Source organism: Plecotus auritus, assembly GCF_963455305.1.
Source record: "Plecotus auritus genome assembly, chromosome: 7".
In the NCBI taxonomy this organism is placed as follows: Eukaryota; Metazoa; Chordata; class Mammalia; order Chiroptera; family Vespertilionidae; genus Plecotus; species Plecotus auritus.
The window spans coordinates 45,059,745-45,075,247 of record NC_137774.1 but is presented as its reverse complement, the minus strand read 5'-3'; the positions used below and the strand labels follow the sequence as shown (position 1 = coordinate 45,075,247).

Here is a 15,503-nt window from a genome sequence, read left to right as displayed (position 1 = left end):
ATAGCAGGTGGGAAGGGGAAGAAATGAGAAGCCCAAACAGGCAGTTTCCAAGTAATTTTATTCAGAATTTTGTTTCCTGAATCAATAAATACTATACAAAACAATGTAAAAATGGCTACTATTTTTTCTCCCCTGCTCCCCCCACATGGGGACAATCCCCTGGGCCACCTAACTCAAGGGTTCTCCCTCCAGATTTGGTCCAGTAAATGAGGTTGAGTGACATATCCCCTTGAAGAATCATTTTCAGAGGAATTTGGCTGGAGCAGGGAGTCTCTGGGGTTTGGAGGTTGACTAGGTTAGGGAAGTGGATTAGTGTTTTTGGGAGAAGAGACGGCGCCTGGGGCATGAGCCTACCCCAAAGAAAAGGGTATCTAAATTGTTCACGGTTCCTTCTTTGCCTCAAAAAGTGACATTTATTCAAAGGGGGAAAAAAAAAAAGAAAAAAAATTGACAAGATGTCCATCCCTTAGCTCCCTTCCCTCCCCCCTCCTGCTCCTCCTCAGCCTGCCAAGGACTGAGAACCCTGGCTGGGATGAGGTAGCAGGTTAGCCCCTCTCAGATGAGGTCAGCAACATTGAGGGGCATCTCCTCAATGGAGGTGTTGTAGAAGGTCTCAATGTCTCGAAGAGTCCTCTTGTCTTCTTCTGTCACCATATTAATAGCCACACCCTTACGGCCAAAACGTCCACCCCGACCGATTCTGGAAAAGAAGGACACCTTAGGACCTAGTACACAGAAAACAAGTTTCAGCCCAGCGAGGACTGGGCATGAGGGGCTGGGTAAATGTACTCACCTGTGGATATAGTTTTCCCTGTTGGTGGGAAGGTCATAGTTGATGACTAAAGAAACCTGCTGCACATCAATGCCTCTGGCCTATGGCAAGAAAATGACAGCTTCAGCATGTGAGTGAGAGGAGGGCGTAAGCTACCCAGAAGGAACTTGAGAATACATGTAGGCAGCCAAAGGCAAAGGAAATGATGCGTCACCTTCTCCCAAAAACCTGAGGCATGCCAGATTTTATTCCAAGTTGCTACTTTCCTGAAGAGGGGCACTATTAGTCCCCTTGGAGAGGGAATCACCTTGGTTTCTCCCTTCAGTTTTTTGGTCTAAATTCTCACTTACTCACCAGTAGGTCAGTGGTAATCAATACTCTGCTAGAGCCAGAGCGGAACTCCCTCATGATTACATCTCGTTCCTTTTGGTCCATATCTCCATGCTAGAACAGGAAAGAAGAGTGTAGGTACATTGGTTCTGAGAAATGGCTTAAGTGAGCTACTGACTCACACACTGCTGGTTATTTAAGAGGGGAAATCTCACCATGGCAGAGACAGTGAAGTCTCGGGCGTGCATCTTCTCAGTGAGCCAATCAACCTTTCTTCGAGTGTTGATGAAAATGACTGCCTGGGTGATGGTGAGGGTTTCATATAAGTCACACAATGTGTCCAGCTTCCACTCCTGGGGGTGAAGTTGGGGAAGAAAAATCAGTCAGGGGGCTATACCCAACAACTTACTACCAGGTCCGCCTCCTGCACTGGGCCCCACCTCTCTTTCCACATTGATGTAGAATTGGCGGATACCCTCCAGAGTCAACTCTTCCTTCTTGACAAGAATCCGAATGGGGTCCCTCATGAACTTCTTGGTCACCTCAAGCACATCAGAAGGCATTGTAGCTGACAGCAATACCACCTAAGGGGAAAAAACAGCAAGCCTACGATAGGAGATACTCCATTGCCACCTAAAACAAGCTAGTGCATAAAAAAGCTTGAGAGACTAGAATTCTCTGGCACCTCATTCTTGTTCTATTACCCCAACTCCAGGATCAGCCATAAGGCACGACTAAATGTTTCTCACCTGGGTGTTGCTGTTGAGCTTTTGGAATATGTCATAGATTTGGTCCTTGAACCCACGGCTTAACATTTCATCAGCTTCATCCAGTACAAACATCTTGATGTATTTGGGAGCTACGGGGCAGGGGGGGAGAGACAAGTGGTAATCAGGGAAACGTGAAATATGCTTAACTTTCCCAATAAAGAACCAGAAATGGATAGGTGGTCTGCTCTCAGAATTCAAATTTTGATCCTTTGCCAGGGACCCCCCTTGCCAGGCCAGACAATAGCCCTGGGAAGTAGAACACTACCTGGGCTGAGACAGGGAAGCCAGGCTCAGATGACACGCATGGGGTTCATCATAGAGCAACTTTCAGGGGAAAACGAGCTGCATTGGCAACAAGATTGTGGCCAGTGGAAAGACTGGGAAAGCATGCAGAAGAGGCAGGTGACCTAGAGGACCAGAAGATTAAGATACTCACACAGGTATCTGCGATTAAGCATGTCAAACACACGTCCTGGGGTGCCCACGATGATATGGGGAGCTTCCATCTGCAGCTTCTGCACCTCTGCACGCACGTTGGTACCCCCAATGCAGGCATGGCATGAGGCACCCATGTAATCTCCTAAAGCCATGACTACTTTCTGTATCTGAACCCAGAAAAAGACAGATGCTCATATATATTATTAGCTACAACTGTGCCAGGCCCCATTTTAAGTGCTTCTGATGTTTTATTTTTTTCCAACAACTTATATGCACTATTATTAAAACTCACTTTTCAGGCGAGAAACAGGCAGGTTAAATGCATCTAAGATCACACTGACAGTTAAATGGCAGAGACTCAGGATTTGAACCTTCTGGCTCCTGAGAATACATGATTCACAGTAACTGCCCTCTGAAATAATTCCAACATTACCACACTAGACCCCCATCTAATTTTCTGAAAGCAAATAGTGACCCACTTATTATTCTCATAGCACCCAGTTTTATGTGCAAATAACATATATCCATGCCACAAAAACTATTATGTGACATGTTCACTCTTAATGGAGTTGTGCTAGAACTACCTACTTACTGTTATCTAGAAATTACCAGAGCAATTACAGCTCCACAAACTTTAAAACTATATCCATCCCAAGCCTGTTAATAATAATCTTATTATGAGACCAGTGTTTCTGATCTTTTCCCCTCCAAGACCTAGCAATTATCATTTTATGTGCCTCAGGCATGAAACAGCTCTGGCCACCGACACAGGCATCAAGCTAGGATGAACTAAGGACTGTACATCTGCTTTGCCCCTGATTGATTTAAGAGCAACACCACCAATCAGGTGTCTCCTTGCCCATTGCCAGGGGGTTTGTCCATAAAACAGCTGCCAGACTTGCTCAGCCAGCCAGGATCCACCCAGAAGCCTTCCCATTTGACTCAGGAAATGGGAGGAGGAAATGATGTTTATTATGTTTGGGTAGATACCTCAGTTCTTCCAAGGTGGTGGTGGTGGTTGGGGAGCATACTCAGTTTTTGGATTGTGCTAATTATTTTAAATCAGTCTTTCAGGAGAGGAGAAATAAACTACACACTCACCTGCTGTGCCAATTCTCTAGTAGGTGCCAGGACCAAGGCCTGAGTGGCCTTTAGATCCAATTCAATCTGTTGCAGAATCGAAATGGCAAAAGTGGCTGTTTTTCCTGTCCCAGATTGGGCTTGAGCGATCACATCATAACCTACAATCAGGAGGAAGGCTCGATATGGTAGAGAGCATACACTCTGGGGTCATGAGACATTCAAGGCCTTGCAGAACACTATCAATATGCACCTAATAGCCGAAACCGGTTTGGCTCTGTGGATAGAGCGTCGGCTTGCGGACTGAAGGGTCCCAGGTTCGATTCCGGTCAAGGGCATGTACCTTGGTTGCAGGCACATCCCCGGTGGGAGGTGTGCAGGAGGCAGCTGATTGATGTTTCTCTCTCATCGATGTTTCTAGCTCTCTATCTCTCTCCCTTTCTCTCTGTAAAATATCAATAAAATATATTTAAAAAAAAAAAATAAAATAAGCACCTAATAGAGTTATGTGCCAGGCACAAAGCACTTCAGACTTCACTCTACCACAACCAGTATCTTAATGGGAACAGATCTGGTCACTAACTCGTTTAGTACTGCATGAAATAGGCTAGAAATATAGCTGCAAAGAGGAAGTTATGAGCTGGCTGAAATACTATTAAATCACAGACCAAAAGAGTTATTTTGTCCCTGGCTAATATGAGACAAGCACCACCAAACCAGGTGCAACTCTACCCAGGGACAGTTCAGAACTTGTTTTGGAGCAGAGATCTTACCCTTGATACAAGGAAGAATGGCTCGCTGCTGGATGGCAGAGGGCTTCTCAAAACCATAAGCGTAGATGCCACGGAGGAGGGACTCTGAGAGGTTCATGTCATCAAAGCTGTCAACGATCTCATTCCAGTTACTCTGTAGGATGCAAAGAAAGGAAAGAAACAGGGCTCGTACACTGGAGCAAATGGTACCTTGTGCCTGCCCTCAAAAGTTTCAGAGTAAAAAACCTCCTCCTCTCCCCCCAGGGAAGCCAGATGACTCTACATTGCCTAGGAAATCACTCTAGGCACCAGTCCACTTGAAAACTGTGAGGCTGGTGGTCCTAGAAGGGATGACAGGACTCAATTTGAATGACATTTCACACATACTCTCAGGGACACAAATATTGTAAACAAATTACATATAAAAGTTAAGAATCCCAGTGAATAAAGCTTAATTACTTAAGAGTTAGGCTATACATTAAAGATGAATCCCAGGGTATGGTATTAGTCTTAAGACAATGAACCACCAATCCAGAAACAAGGGGAGACACTGCCAGTAACAATGCCATTCCCAGAAACGAAGGAAAATGGTGATAGGGCTCTATTCTCACCTCGATGACGCCTTCAGGCTCCATTCCATCGGGGCCATTGTCTCTGGATCTGTTGGTTTAAAATATGAGTATGCCGACTGAGGCACGATACAAATCTTGGTAGCCAGATCTTCCTACCTGCAACCCGCCTTACAAGATGCCATCTTCACTCCCTAACCCAACCCCTAGTAGTTACTAGAGACACAGCAGTTACTTTTGTAACTGAATCATGCCTTTGGCCCTTCCCAGGGAGCGGCTCAGGTCATGCCATTCCGACATGATGGAGTAACTCGCCTAGAAAAATCTGGAGGCCTGGAGGTGGTGTTTGCCGCCGGGCCCACGTGCTTCAGGCCACGCTGCTCCGAGGCCAACCTAGTGCACCTCCCATCACCGCCCCAGCGATCCGGAAGTCCCGCCCTTCACCTCCCAGAATCTAGAGTAGGACATCCCCTTCCCCCCACGTCATTGCGTTGGCGCCCTCCCCCACCCCCTGCAGCCCATCTCCCCCCCCCCCTCGCGGTGCCCGGATGTGGGAGGCCGCGGGCGGTGGCGGCCTCGCGCACAATGAGCCCCAGCCGAGCTAGCTAATGGGGAGATTGCACAACACTTAAAGGCGAAGCGGGCTGGGGGAGGGGAGGACATCAGGCCGCCATGTGCTCACTCCCTCGACAACCCGGGGCGTAACCCCCCCCCACCGTGGAACAACCCACACCCTGCCCGCCCCCTACGCGAAATGGCGTCGCCCTCCCCATACCTCAGGGCGCTCACCCCCGAAGGAAAGTGGACCTGCCCATCCGCAGTTTGCCAATTGCCCGGCTTGTGCGGCAAAATGGACCCGCCCGCCCGGTGCCGGGTGGGCTCCTGGCGCCTCACGAGGCTGCTCTTCGGGCTTAGGCTCAATCCTGGCCGTCAAGAAAACCAGCACCCTGAACGGCCGGTTTCTTCTCCCCCGACCGGTATCTCAACGCGACGGAACGACTGGACGTGAGGACCCAGGCCCCCCCGCCCCGGCAAGTGGTACCGCCAGAATCCTGCGAATCCATCGCGCGCAAGACCTCCCTCGGGCAGAGAGGCAACCGGACCGTCCGGCTATGGGCTACGCACGGTTGCGACCGCCTCTACCTCCCTTTCCCACGCTAGGTCGCGACCTCCTCTCGCCACTCAGCGCCAGAGCTTTGGGCACCGTCTCTAGTCGAGGCCTAACCTCGCACTCTAGGCTGTGAAAGCTAGGCTGTTTTCGCCCTCCGCTGTGGATCTGCCTCGTCCCTCCCGCAGGACCGGTCTTCCTGGCTTGGTTTCCCCGCAACCCTGTGGGCCTCAGCTTGCCCCACACCCCACCGCGGGGCCCTCGGAAGGGAACGGCAGGGTAAGTAGCCCCAATCTCGAGCAAAGGCCTTCCTTACCGGGGATCTTGACTCGCAGACATGATCCTTAGAAACTAGGGCGGAGTGCCCGCCTATCGACAACTTATAGAGCGCCCGACCCCGCCCCAGCCATCGCATTGGCTTGGCCGCCTGGGCCCCGCCTGCCGGCGCTCAGCAACTCGGCGTGACGTTAGTTTGTAGGCGCTCTGGCACGTAGCCACCATTGGATAATTTGAACGCCTATCAAGTTGGTGACCCGCCCCACAGCCTCATTGGCTACTGGGCCCGCCCTTCTCACCGGTACGGAAGTGACATACAGGACTCTGGCCTCGCGGCCAGGCAGCCATCTTGGGGCCCTGCACCTCTACACGTGCAGAGGTGATAGTGCCTCAGTCATGTGGCCTCGTAGGCCCTATCATGAAAAGGGGGCGAGGTTTCAGCCTCCAAGGACTTCCGGGCTCCTGGGTCTACCACTTCCCTTTGCCTTCTGCCCCAGGTGTTCTCTGGACCCACATTTTGTTCTCCAGCAGAAATAGACTGGACAAACCCCGGATGTGTTCCAAGTGTACCAGGGAGGATGGGATCAGGAGCCATACCCTAGCGGCTGGGAGGATTCCCCTGGCTGGAGAGGAGGAGATGGAACAACTGACTTCCGGGCTTAAGAGCATTGGGGGTTGCTGTCTTGAATCCTGGCTGGCTATCCTCCCTTAAGTGTCCTGTCCCCCAACTTTAGCTCCTCTCAGGCTCCCCTATTTTTGAGGATTACCTACTCTCCTTCCATCCTTTGCTCCTCTGGGTGGGGGATTCTTTTTGGTAACTAAGACATGGTGTTGGCACTGTCTGAGCCAAGGATGGCAAACTGGCCCCTTGTCTCAAGACCCATAAAAGGGTAGCTTTTTTCCCTCCAGTACTGACTGGAAGAAAGTCTGAGGTAGAGGCTATGCCTAAAGTTTGAGGCCCCTTAAGGAAGACCACCACTATGTATCTCCAAAGGATCCTTTATTGACCAGAGCAGGACCGTGGCATTAATATATATATGTAAAAAAAGTCTGAAGATCTGGCAGGCAGTAATCCCTTTGCCCGCCCACCACCCCAGCACAGATTTTCCTGGGCCCACCCATACACATGGAAGGAGGATTACTGCCCCACCCAGGCCACAATAGTCCCCTGCAGACAGAGGGAACAAGGGGCTTTTCCACGGCCACCCCCTGATGTCAGAAAACAACAAGTATTCTCTCAAAGAAAAAAAAAATACAGAAATCAATTAAAACATTTAAATATGAAAAACCAAAGGGAATTGGATGGGAGAGGCAAGAGAGGAAAGGAATTGGAGTTTCTTGGGAAGAAGGGTCTCCCATGTCCCCCTGCCCATTAAGGAATGGGCTTGAGGCCTGGGATACGAGGCTCACACAGTGAGTTTGCAGTGACACAGCTCCTTGTAGATCTGCCGACGAAGTTTGGGCATGTCCTGCTGGGTGAAGCTGAATGGCTGAGACAGGGCCAGGTGCTTGCAGTACTAGGTGTTAACAAAGCAGGCCATGAGAACCAGCTACTGAGTATCCCCTTAAGTCAGGACCTGTGCTACACATTTCATATGACATATATCTCATTTGATCTTTCAGAGAACATGCCCAAATAGAAGAGAACATTTCACTAATAGAAGAATCCAAGGCCCTATAGCCTGGGACTCAAAAAAAAAAGTCTGGCTCTAAATCCAAGGTGGTTATTTGGTACATGAAATACCTAGTATTAAGAAAAAGAAAACACTTTGCAATGGGAGTGAGGAGGCAGGTCTATGCCAGAGACCAAGGATGAGACCAATGTGGGATGTGGAAGCCAGAAAAGAACCAATGAAACCAGGATTTCTGCATTCTAACACATAAGATTACTCCCTGCTCCACAAGTAGCTGTGAGCCAAATAAGGGATGTAGAACAACCTCCCATCTCCCTCCCAACCCTTTAATCCAACTGTCATCTGCTTACCTGCAACACAAAGGCGCCACAATCACTGTCATTATTCTGCCTGGCCACGTTCTAGAGAATAGAAAGAAGGTAGAGCCTTTACCTGGTGACTTCAACTTCTGCCTCCTACCACTATCCCAATCATTAACTCCATGCCCCTCCCTCTAGAAACTTACCATTTTGAAGTAACCTTTCCAACCTTGATGGAAATCCAGCCGGTCTTTCTTCACTGCCTCTGCCTGTAGATACTTGGCAATATGCTATGCAGATGGAGAAATAGAAGAAGTGAACTCATGGCATGGTGGTCAGGCACCAAGCCCAAGTTGCTTCTCCAGAGACCCCCAAACCCGCCCTTCTGCCTGGAATGCCTTGCCACTGGACGTCCTTCCCAATTCTACCTATCTATCCCCTTCCCTCACAAACCTTAGGGCAGCGGCGGTTTAGGGTGCGCTGCGAGTCAAAATAGGTGATGGTGCGTCGCCTCACATCAACAGAGATGAGGGACCAGTGCACCTCCAGGTGGATGGGGATTAGCAGCAGCTCCTTATTAAAGATGTCCACCTAAGGAGGCAGTGTCAGAGATCAGGTAAGACAGCACATGAGTCCAGCCTACTGCTGTGAGGTTCTAAAGAATGGAGAAGCCTGGCTGGCATGGCTCAGTGGTTGAGCATCGACCTATGAACCAGGAGGTCACTGTTCAATTCCTGGTCAGGGCACATGCCCACCTTGTGGGCTCAGTCCCTAGTGGGGGGGCATGCAGGAGGCAGATAACTGACCAATGATTCTCTCTCATCACTGATGTTTCTCCCTCTTCTTTCCTCTCTGAAATCAATAAAAAGATATTAAAAAAAAAAAAGAAAAAAAGAATGGAGAAACAGGCAAGGAGCCACATGGGGGAACACAAGACTGCCCCTGGAGTGCGAGGCAAGGCTCAACATCTGATGTCTAGATTCTTTCGTTAGGGAGGAAAGCAAGACAGAGGAAGTGGTATCAGAACTAACACTCAACAGCCCAGAATGGCCAGTTATTTTTCACACATTAAAGGTACAAGTGCTTAGTAGCTAAGCACCCAGGCTCAGGGTTCTGGAACCAGACTGCCAGGGTTCAAAGCCACTCCTCCATTTACTAGCTTGTGACCATGACAAGCTACTTAGTAACTCTTTATACCTCAGTTCCCTTATCTGTAAGAGGGTGAAAATAGCAGCACCTATTTGTTATAAGAATTAAACTAAATATCCATAATGCACTAAGAACAATGCATGGCACCTAGTAAATGCTCAAATCAGTTAACACAACAATCCTTCGAGGATGTTCTCGTGTTCAACCTAACAATGAGTTAACTGCAGCTTGAAAAAGTAAAGTAACTCGCCCAAGGTCATAGAAAAAATGGTAGAGGTGGGACTCAAATACAGGTAAATATTTTCCCCAGTAACAGGCCATCATCCTTCATTTCCCTCTTTTCTTCATTTCCCACATCCAATCTGTCAGAAAGTCCTATCGGTTCTACTTACAAAACTTATCCTAGATAAAACTACTTCTATTTCTATCATTACCACACTGTTCCAAGTTTATCACGTGGACTTCTGTGCTACTCTCCTAAGTTAATCTGCCTGCTTCCACTCTTACTCTTTCATCTTATCGTTGAAATAAGAGTTCAAAACATGAGGCACTTTCACAGCCTGCTTAAAGGTACACAATTTTTCTACTACCTCATCAATGCTAAGGGGGATGAGGCTGCCGTAAGTTTGAAGGAAACGCTTCAATGGCTTCTCAGTATACATGGAATAAAATCTACCCTATCCTCTAGGCCTTACATGATCTATTCTCTGACCAAATTTTGTATCATTTTCCCTTTGCTCACTGTTTCAACCACAATAGGCCCCTGGTCCTCAAATGTTCTCTGTGTCCCATGTACTTACTGTTCCCTTTGCCTAGAACACTCTTCCCCCAAGTCTGCACATGGCTGGCTCATCATTCAAGTCCAGCTAACAGAGGCCTTCCCAGATCACCCAATATAAAGTTCCCACTTCCCATGCTACTACATTACTTTGTTTTGTTTATAGCATTTAGCACTAGCTGAAACTTAACTTGCTTATTTATTCTCACTCTATAAAGGCAATGAAGTTTTCCTTACTTAACACTGTATCCTTAGTGCCTAGAATGGTACCTAGCACACAAAAGACATTTGATAAATACTGAAAGATTGAATGAACAGGTTGAGGAAAGAGTTCATAAAAACAGAACTCTAATTCTTTAAAGGCAAGATGTTAACATAAGTAGATGTAAATTCATAACTCACGTTTTTGGTCCACCTTTTCACCCCATCATAACCCTTGGTGCGGAGTTTATCGTAAAAGAAACTGTTGAAGAAATGCACCTGTGCCAATGATAGAAAAGAGCTGGATGGAATTAAAAACCTCAGGCCTTCAGTGTCCTCTCCTTTCATTATTGCTCTAAAGACTGCTTTCAACAACCTGCACTCCAATTCACTGAGAGAGAAAAAAACCCTAACATGTTTGTAACTTTATCTTAGAGCTTCCTATCCCAACTTGTGGTTTAGCCATAGGGGAAAAACACTAAAGACTGGGGGAAAGAAACAGATTTGTTAAATTCAGGACCAAGATTATAGATTTGAATTTAACAGGTTACCTTCTACCACCTCTCCCCAGAAACTAGGACCCTCTTTATGTAAAATGGGACATGAAAGGGACTGAAAAGCTGCTCAGAACTGTGGAAATTCTCCTGGGTACCTGGTTAGGCCTACCTTTTCAGGGACTGTGTCCATGACCAGGTCTCCATACATGTTCATCACCTGGGGAGAAGATGGGAGGCAACTTGCCATGGAGGGTGTGATATGGGTACAGGGGTCTTCCCATGAAGAGGGTCCCAGACACCCTGGCTCCCTCTTGGGCCTGTTTCTCTCCTCCTCACCTGGTCATTGAGCCAGTTCTGTCCATACAAGGTCCCCAAGTCATCCATGGTCAGCACATGCCGCTTATAAGCCACTCGGAAGCCCCTCACCATGGCATTGCCTGGCATCCGCTGGTATGACTGGATCAGCTGTAGCACCAGGCCCTTCCTGAGTAGGCCAAGGATGGGGTCACTCAAAAGACAAGGGGGCTAGGGCACACAGAAGTCCCTTCTGTTGTCTAGGTTAAGAGTCTAATCTTCCCCCCTTTTCTGGGTCATGGGTCCCTTTTGAGACCTGCTTTCTACTCCTCAGAAAGCAGCACACGAATACTCGGGTATACACAGTATTTCAGGATTCCGGGTAAAGACCCTCCCAGGCACCTTGCTTGCAGATTACCCTGCTTCAGTTCTAGCTTCTTCCTCCTTCCCCAGTACATCCCTGACAAAAAAAGCAGCATTCTCTGCCCACCCCCTAAACCCCAGCCCTCTTCTAAAAGGGCATCTCTTTGATGCCTCACCTGGAAGGCGTAGAAAACTCCTGCTGGAAAATGTCCTCCAATTTCTCTACTACCTCATCAGTGCTAAGGGGGATGAGGCTGCCGTAAGTTTGAAGGAATTCATCTAAGATGCCTGAATGCAGGAGGGAAAGAATACTAGGGTAAGACCTCCAGACTCAGATCTAGGAGTCTGTTGAGGGAAAGAGACTAGGTCCTCTAGGGTTCCTTACTCTGCACGCAGGTCACATGCTCCTCCCGCAGGGGGCTATGCTGGCCAGTTTTCTCCCCGGGCCGCTCTGCCTCTTCTGCAGTGTCCAAATCTGAGCCCTGAAAAAGCTCCTGGGCCATATGGTCCCCGATGCTGCACACATTACTGATGAGGATACTGGCATCAGGGGGTGCCAGACTTCGCTCCCCTTCTGGCCCAGATGGTCCCCCAAAGCCGTTGGGCAGAGTACAAGAGAGGAGGCCTGTAGGGCAGGGGAACAGGATGGGGATGAAAAATTGGTTCAGATCAAAGGACAATGGGAAGATCAATATAAACTCTTAAGGAAAGGAGACCCTAAAGCATGAGATAAGCATGTCCAAGAGGTTATATAGGGACATAGAGGAAGAGTTACTACAGTTAACCTTTGAACTATGTGGGGGTTAAGGACACTACTCCCCCCTCACACTGGTATAACTTTTAACTCCCCCCCAAAACTCAGCTGTCCCATAGTATCCGTGGGGGATTGACTCCAGGATCCCTGTGGATACTAAAATTCACATATGCTCAAACCCCGTATGTAAAATGGTAGAGCACAATATAATCAGGCTTTTGCATCTGTGGATTCCCAACTGCGTACTGAAAATAGTCTTTGAGCCCTAGCCTTTTGCTCAGTGTTAGAGCATCAGCTTGAGGACTGAAGGGTTGCGGTTCGATTCTGGTCAAGGGCACATAATTTGGTTGTAGAGGTAGACGCAGACTCAGTCCCAGGCTCTGGCCCGGGTCAGGAGGCATGTGTGGGAGGCAACCATGGCCCGGGTCAGGAGGCATGTGTGGGAGGCAACCAATCAATATGTCTCTCTCACATCGATGTTTTTCTCTCCGTCTCTCCCTCTCCCTTCCATTCTCTCAACAACAAAAATTTTTTAAAAAAATATCCTCAGGCCGAAACCAGTTTGGCTCAGTGGATAGAGCGTCGGCCTGCGGACTCAAGGGTCCCGGGTTCGATTCCGGTCAAGGGCGTGTGCCTTGGTTGCGGGCACATCCCCAGTGGGAGGTGTGCAGGAGGCAGCTGATCGATGTTTCTCTCTCATCGATGTTTCTAGCTCTCTATCCCTCTCCCTTCCTCTCTGTAAAATATCAATAAAATGTATTAAAAAAATATATATCCTCAGGTGAGGATTAACAAAACAAAGTCTTTGATTCATGATTGTTTGAATCCCCAGATGTGAAACTCACAGACACGGAGGGCCAACTCCAAATATAAGTGGACTCACACTGTTCAAATCTGTGTTAAGGGTCAACTGTACTCATAGGAGAAAAGCAAGACTAGGGAGTCAGAGAGATGCACCTAACACAGTACCTGACATATAGCAAAGGCTCTCAATAAATAATTAGTAAAAACACTGCCTAAATTATTTAGTGTGATTCTCCAAAAGAGAAATATTCTGAGAATTTCACACACAATCATATAGGTGATGTACACTCCATAACTAAGAGATCCCAACCCACCACTATGAGAATGGCACCCTCTGGAGATGCACCCACAGGGCCTTTATCCTCAAAGACTGAATGAAGAGGGATTTCAAGAGGACAAGACAGACTTTTCTAAACCATGTCTCCCTTTTTCACCTATGCACAGAATGAGCACTTACTTAAGGATTCTGTATCCCAGCCTTGACTACCTCCCCTTAGTTCCTGCTGAAAGTGGGGTTTAAGACATTTCACAGCTATTCTAGACACCACCACCACTACCCTTGCCCTCACTCTGCCATCCTACTTTCCTTAGGCCATTTTCATCACAGCAAGAGGCTCCTGGTTCTCCAGAATCTTAGCCCTCCCGACCCCTTCCTCCACCCTATTCCCACCTTACCCGAGTTAGGGTCCAGAGGAGACTTTGGAGTCCACCTTAATCCATCTTCCTCCATGGGGGGCCCAGAGGGCACTGGTGGAGACCCTCTCACCCCATCCTCAGCCATGAGAGCACCTAGCAGACCCAGCCGAGGGGGAGGTGGCCCCCTGGGGGAGTCAAAACGACAGCAGGGGGATGGCACCTGTGGTGTCGCACCCCCTTCCTGGGGTGAAAGATGGTTCTTGGGGTGTGCAAGGCTCCGCCGCCGACCCCGGTGGCGCCCCCAAAGCTTCCAGTGGAATGTCAGCGAGGTGCTTTTTGAGTAGAGCAGCATCTGGAAGGCTCTCATAGCTCTGCGACGGCGCTGTGAGGTTTTCCGATGAGTAGGGCGGGAAGGGCGAGGGCGCTGGATGGCTCCCAGCTGACCCCATCTGGGGGGCAGCCTCCAAGCTGCCACTTCCTCTTCCTCATCTTCCTCCTCCTCCTCCTCTTCTTCCTCTTCACTAGCTGAGGCATCAAAAGAAGGCCGAGGGACAGGGAGGCGTCTGGCTGGCACTGTGGTCCCTGACCCAGGATCTGGCCCAAACCCTCCTCCTGATTTGAGTCGAGGTTTGGGGGGTGGGGGCCAACGAAGACGCTCCCGCCTAGGGCTTGAGTAAGCTGGAGCTATGCCAGGTCCTGAAGGCTCAGGCCCCCAAGACCCGGTCCCTTGTATAGTCTCTTTCATCTTCCAGTGGCCTGTAAAACAAAGGAGTGTCAGAATCTAAACATTCTGTTCCCCAGATCCTGCCTTTCTTCCTCAGCATGCCTACTCTGGAATCAGATGCAAATAAACTAGGATTCAGAGAAATGCAAAAAAGAAAGAGGGGGATAAAAGCAAAACTAACTTCAGATTTTCCTGGTTAACATGATCCACAAGGGACCCTTTAGCAACTGTGCCATCATCTCTCCCCCACCCAGATAGAGGCAAAGGAGAATGGCTAAAGCAGCAGGCCTTATGGATCTTATTTGGTCAAACCCGAAATTTTCAGGCTCTACTTCGCTGTTTTAATACCACCAGGAGTGTCCTAATTGAGAGCCTAATAAAGGATATGGCTCAGCCGGGGAATACTGACATGGTACATGAGAACACAACTTCCAAAAGGAAACCGTGGTCTAGAGTGGGAAGAGTTCTCTAACACCCTGGAATGAAGTGGGGGAGAGGGAGCATGCTCAGACCGTCTCAGGAGGGAATAGGGATGCCAGAGCTATGGTTCAGGTAGTAGGATCTAATGACAAGGGAAGCATGGTAAAGGAAACCGAAGGAGAACCAGTCGGCTGCTTAAGCACCCGAATCACGGCGCTGGGGAAAAACGGAGCCGAGCGAGCCAAGCTGGCCCAGCCCCCTCTCCTGCTGTCCCCGGGGACCAGAATGCGTCCCAGCAGCAGCACAGTCCTACAGGCTCGGACTGCTCAGAGCGCGAGGGCCTTAAGAAACCCCTTCAAGGGCCTCCTGAGTCCCGGTTAGGTGGGAATGAGGTACAGGAATGGCCGGGGGAAGGCTGGGGGGGAAGGGAAGGGGCGTCCTCACCGGGAGCGGTGAAGCCGGACTGACGGGCCCGAGGGCGGGCGTCTCCGGCCTCAGGCTTCCCGGCTCATCTCTCCGAGGACGGCGGCGGCCCCGCCACTCCTGCTGTCTTCAGGCGTAGCTGTCTCAATTCAGGATTCCAACGGCTCTGGGCCGCGCGCCGCACCGCGCCGCTGAGCCGCCCCGCCGCGGCCGCCTCTTGCTCTGCTTCAGCTTCCACCTCCACCACCTCCCCCTCCTCCTCCTGTTTCCCCTCCCGCGAGCCCCTGGCCCACCGGCGGTGGCGGCGCACGATTACTACGTCACACTCGGCGAACAGCGCCGGCGCGGCCACCACGCGCCTAGTCCCGCCCACCCAGGGACGTAGCCTCCACGGGATGGGTCCGCCCCCGAGCCCCACGCCTCCTCACACCC

At 49.6% G+C, this 15,503-nt stretch overlaps 2 protein-coding genes across 2 annotated transcripts; both read right to left on the bottom strand.

The window, feature by feature from the left end:
* Window positions 1-41: 41 nt before the first annotated feature.
* EIF4A1 (eukaryotic translation initiation factor 4A1) lies at window positions 42-6,244 on the bottom strand. Its single transcript, XM_080680299.1, has 11 exons — window positions 6,136-6,244; window positions 4,754-4,802; window positions 4,164-4,296; window positions 3,412-3,551; window positions 2,309-2,477; window positions 1,852-1,961; window positions 1,543-1,686; window positions 1,318-1,455; window positions 1,127-1,216; window positions 794-873; window positions 42-700 (listed from the first exon to the last, which is right to left on the bottom strand). The coding sequence occupies exons 1-11, from the start codon at window positions 6,156-6,158 to the stop codon at window positions 556-558; spliced, it is 1,221 nt and encodes a 406-aa protein (XP_080536425.1). The 5' UTR covers window positions 6,159-6,244; the 3' UTR covers window positions 42-555.
* Window positions 6,245-7,077: 833 nt separating this feature from the next.
* SENP3 (SUMO specific peptidase 3) lies at window positions 7,078-15,399 on the bottom strand. Its single transcript, XM_080680300.1, has 11 exons — window positions 15,093-15,399; window positions 13,544-14,260; window positions 11,696-11,935; window positions 11,487-11,598; window positions 10,990-11,137; window positions 10,823-10,870; window positions 10,358-10,435; window positions 8,482-8,619; window positions 8,235-8,318; window positions 8,080-8,130; window positions 7,078-7,612 (listed from the first exon to the last, which is right to left on the bottom strand). Exons 2-11 carry the CDS (start codon window positions 14,247-14,249, stop codon window positions 7,502-7,504), a joined length of 1,716 nt encoding a protein of 571 aa, XP_080536426.1. The 5' UTR covers window positions 14,250-14,260; window positions 15,093-15,399; the 3' UTR covers window positions 7,078-7,501.
* Window positions 15,400-15,503: the final 104 nt, after the last annotated feature.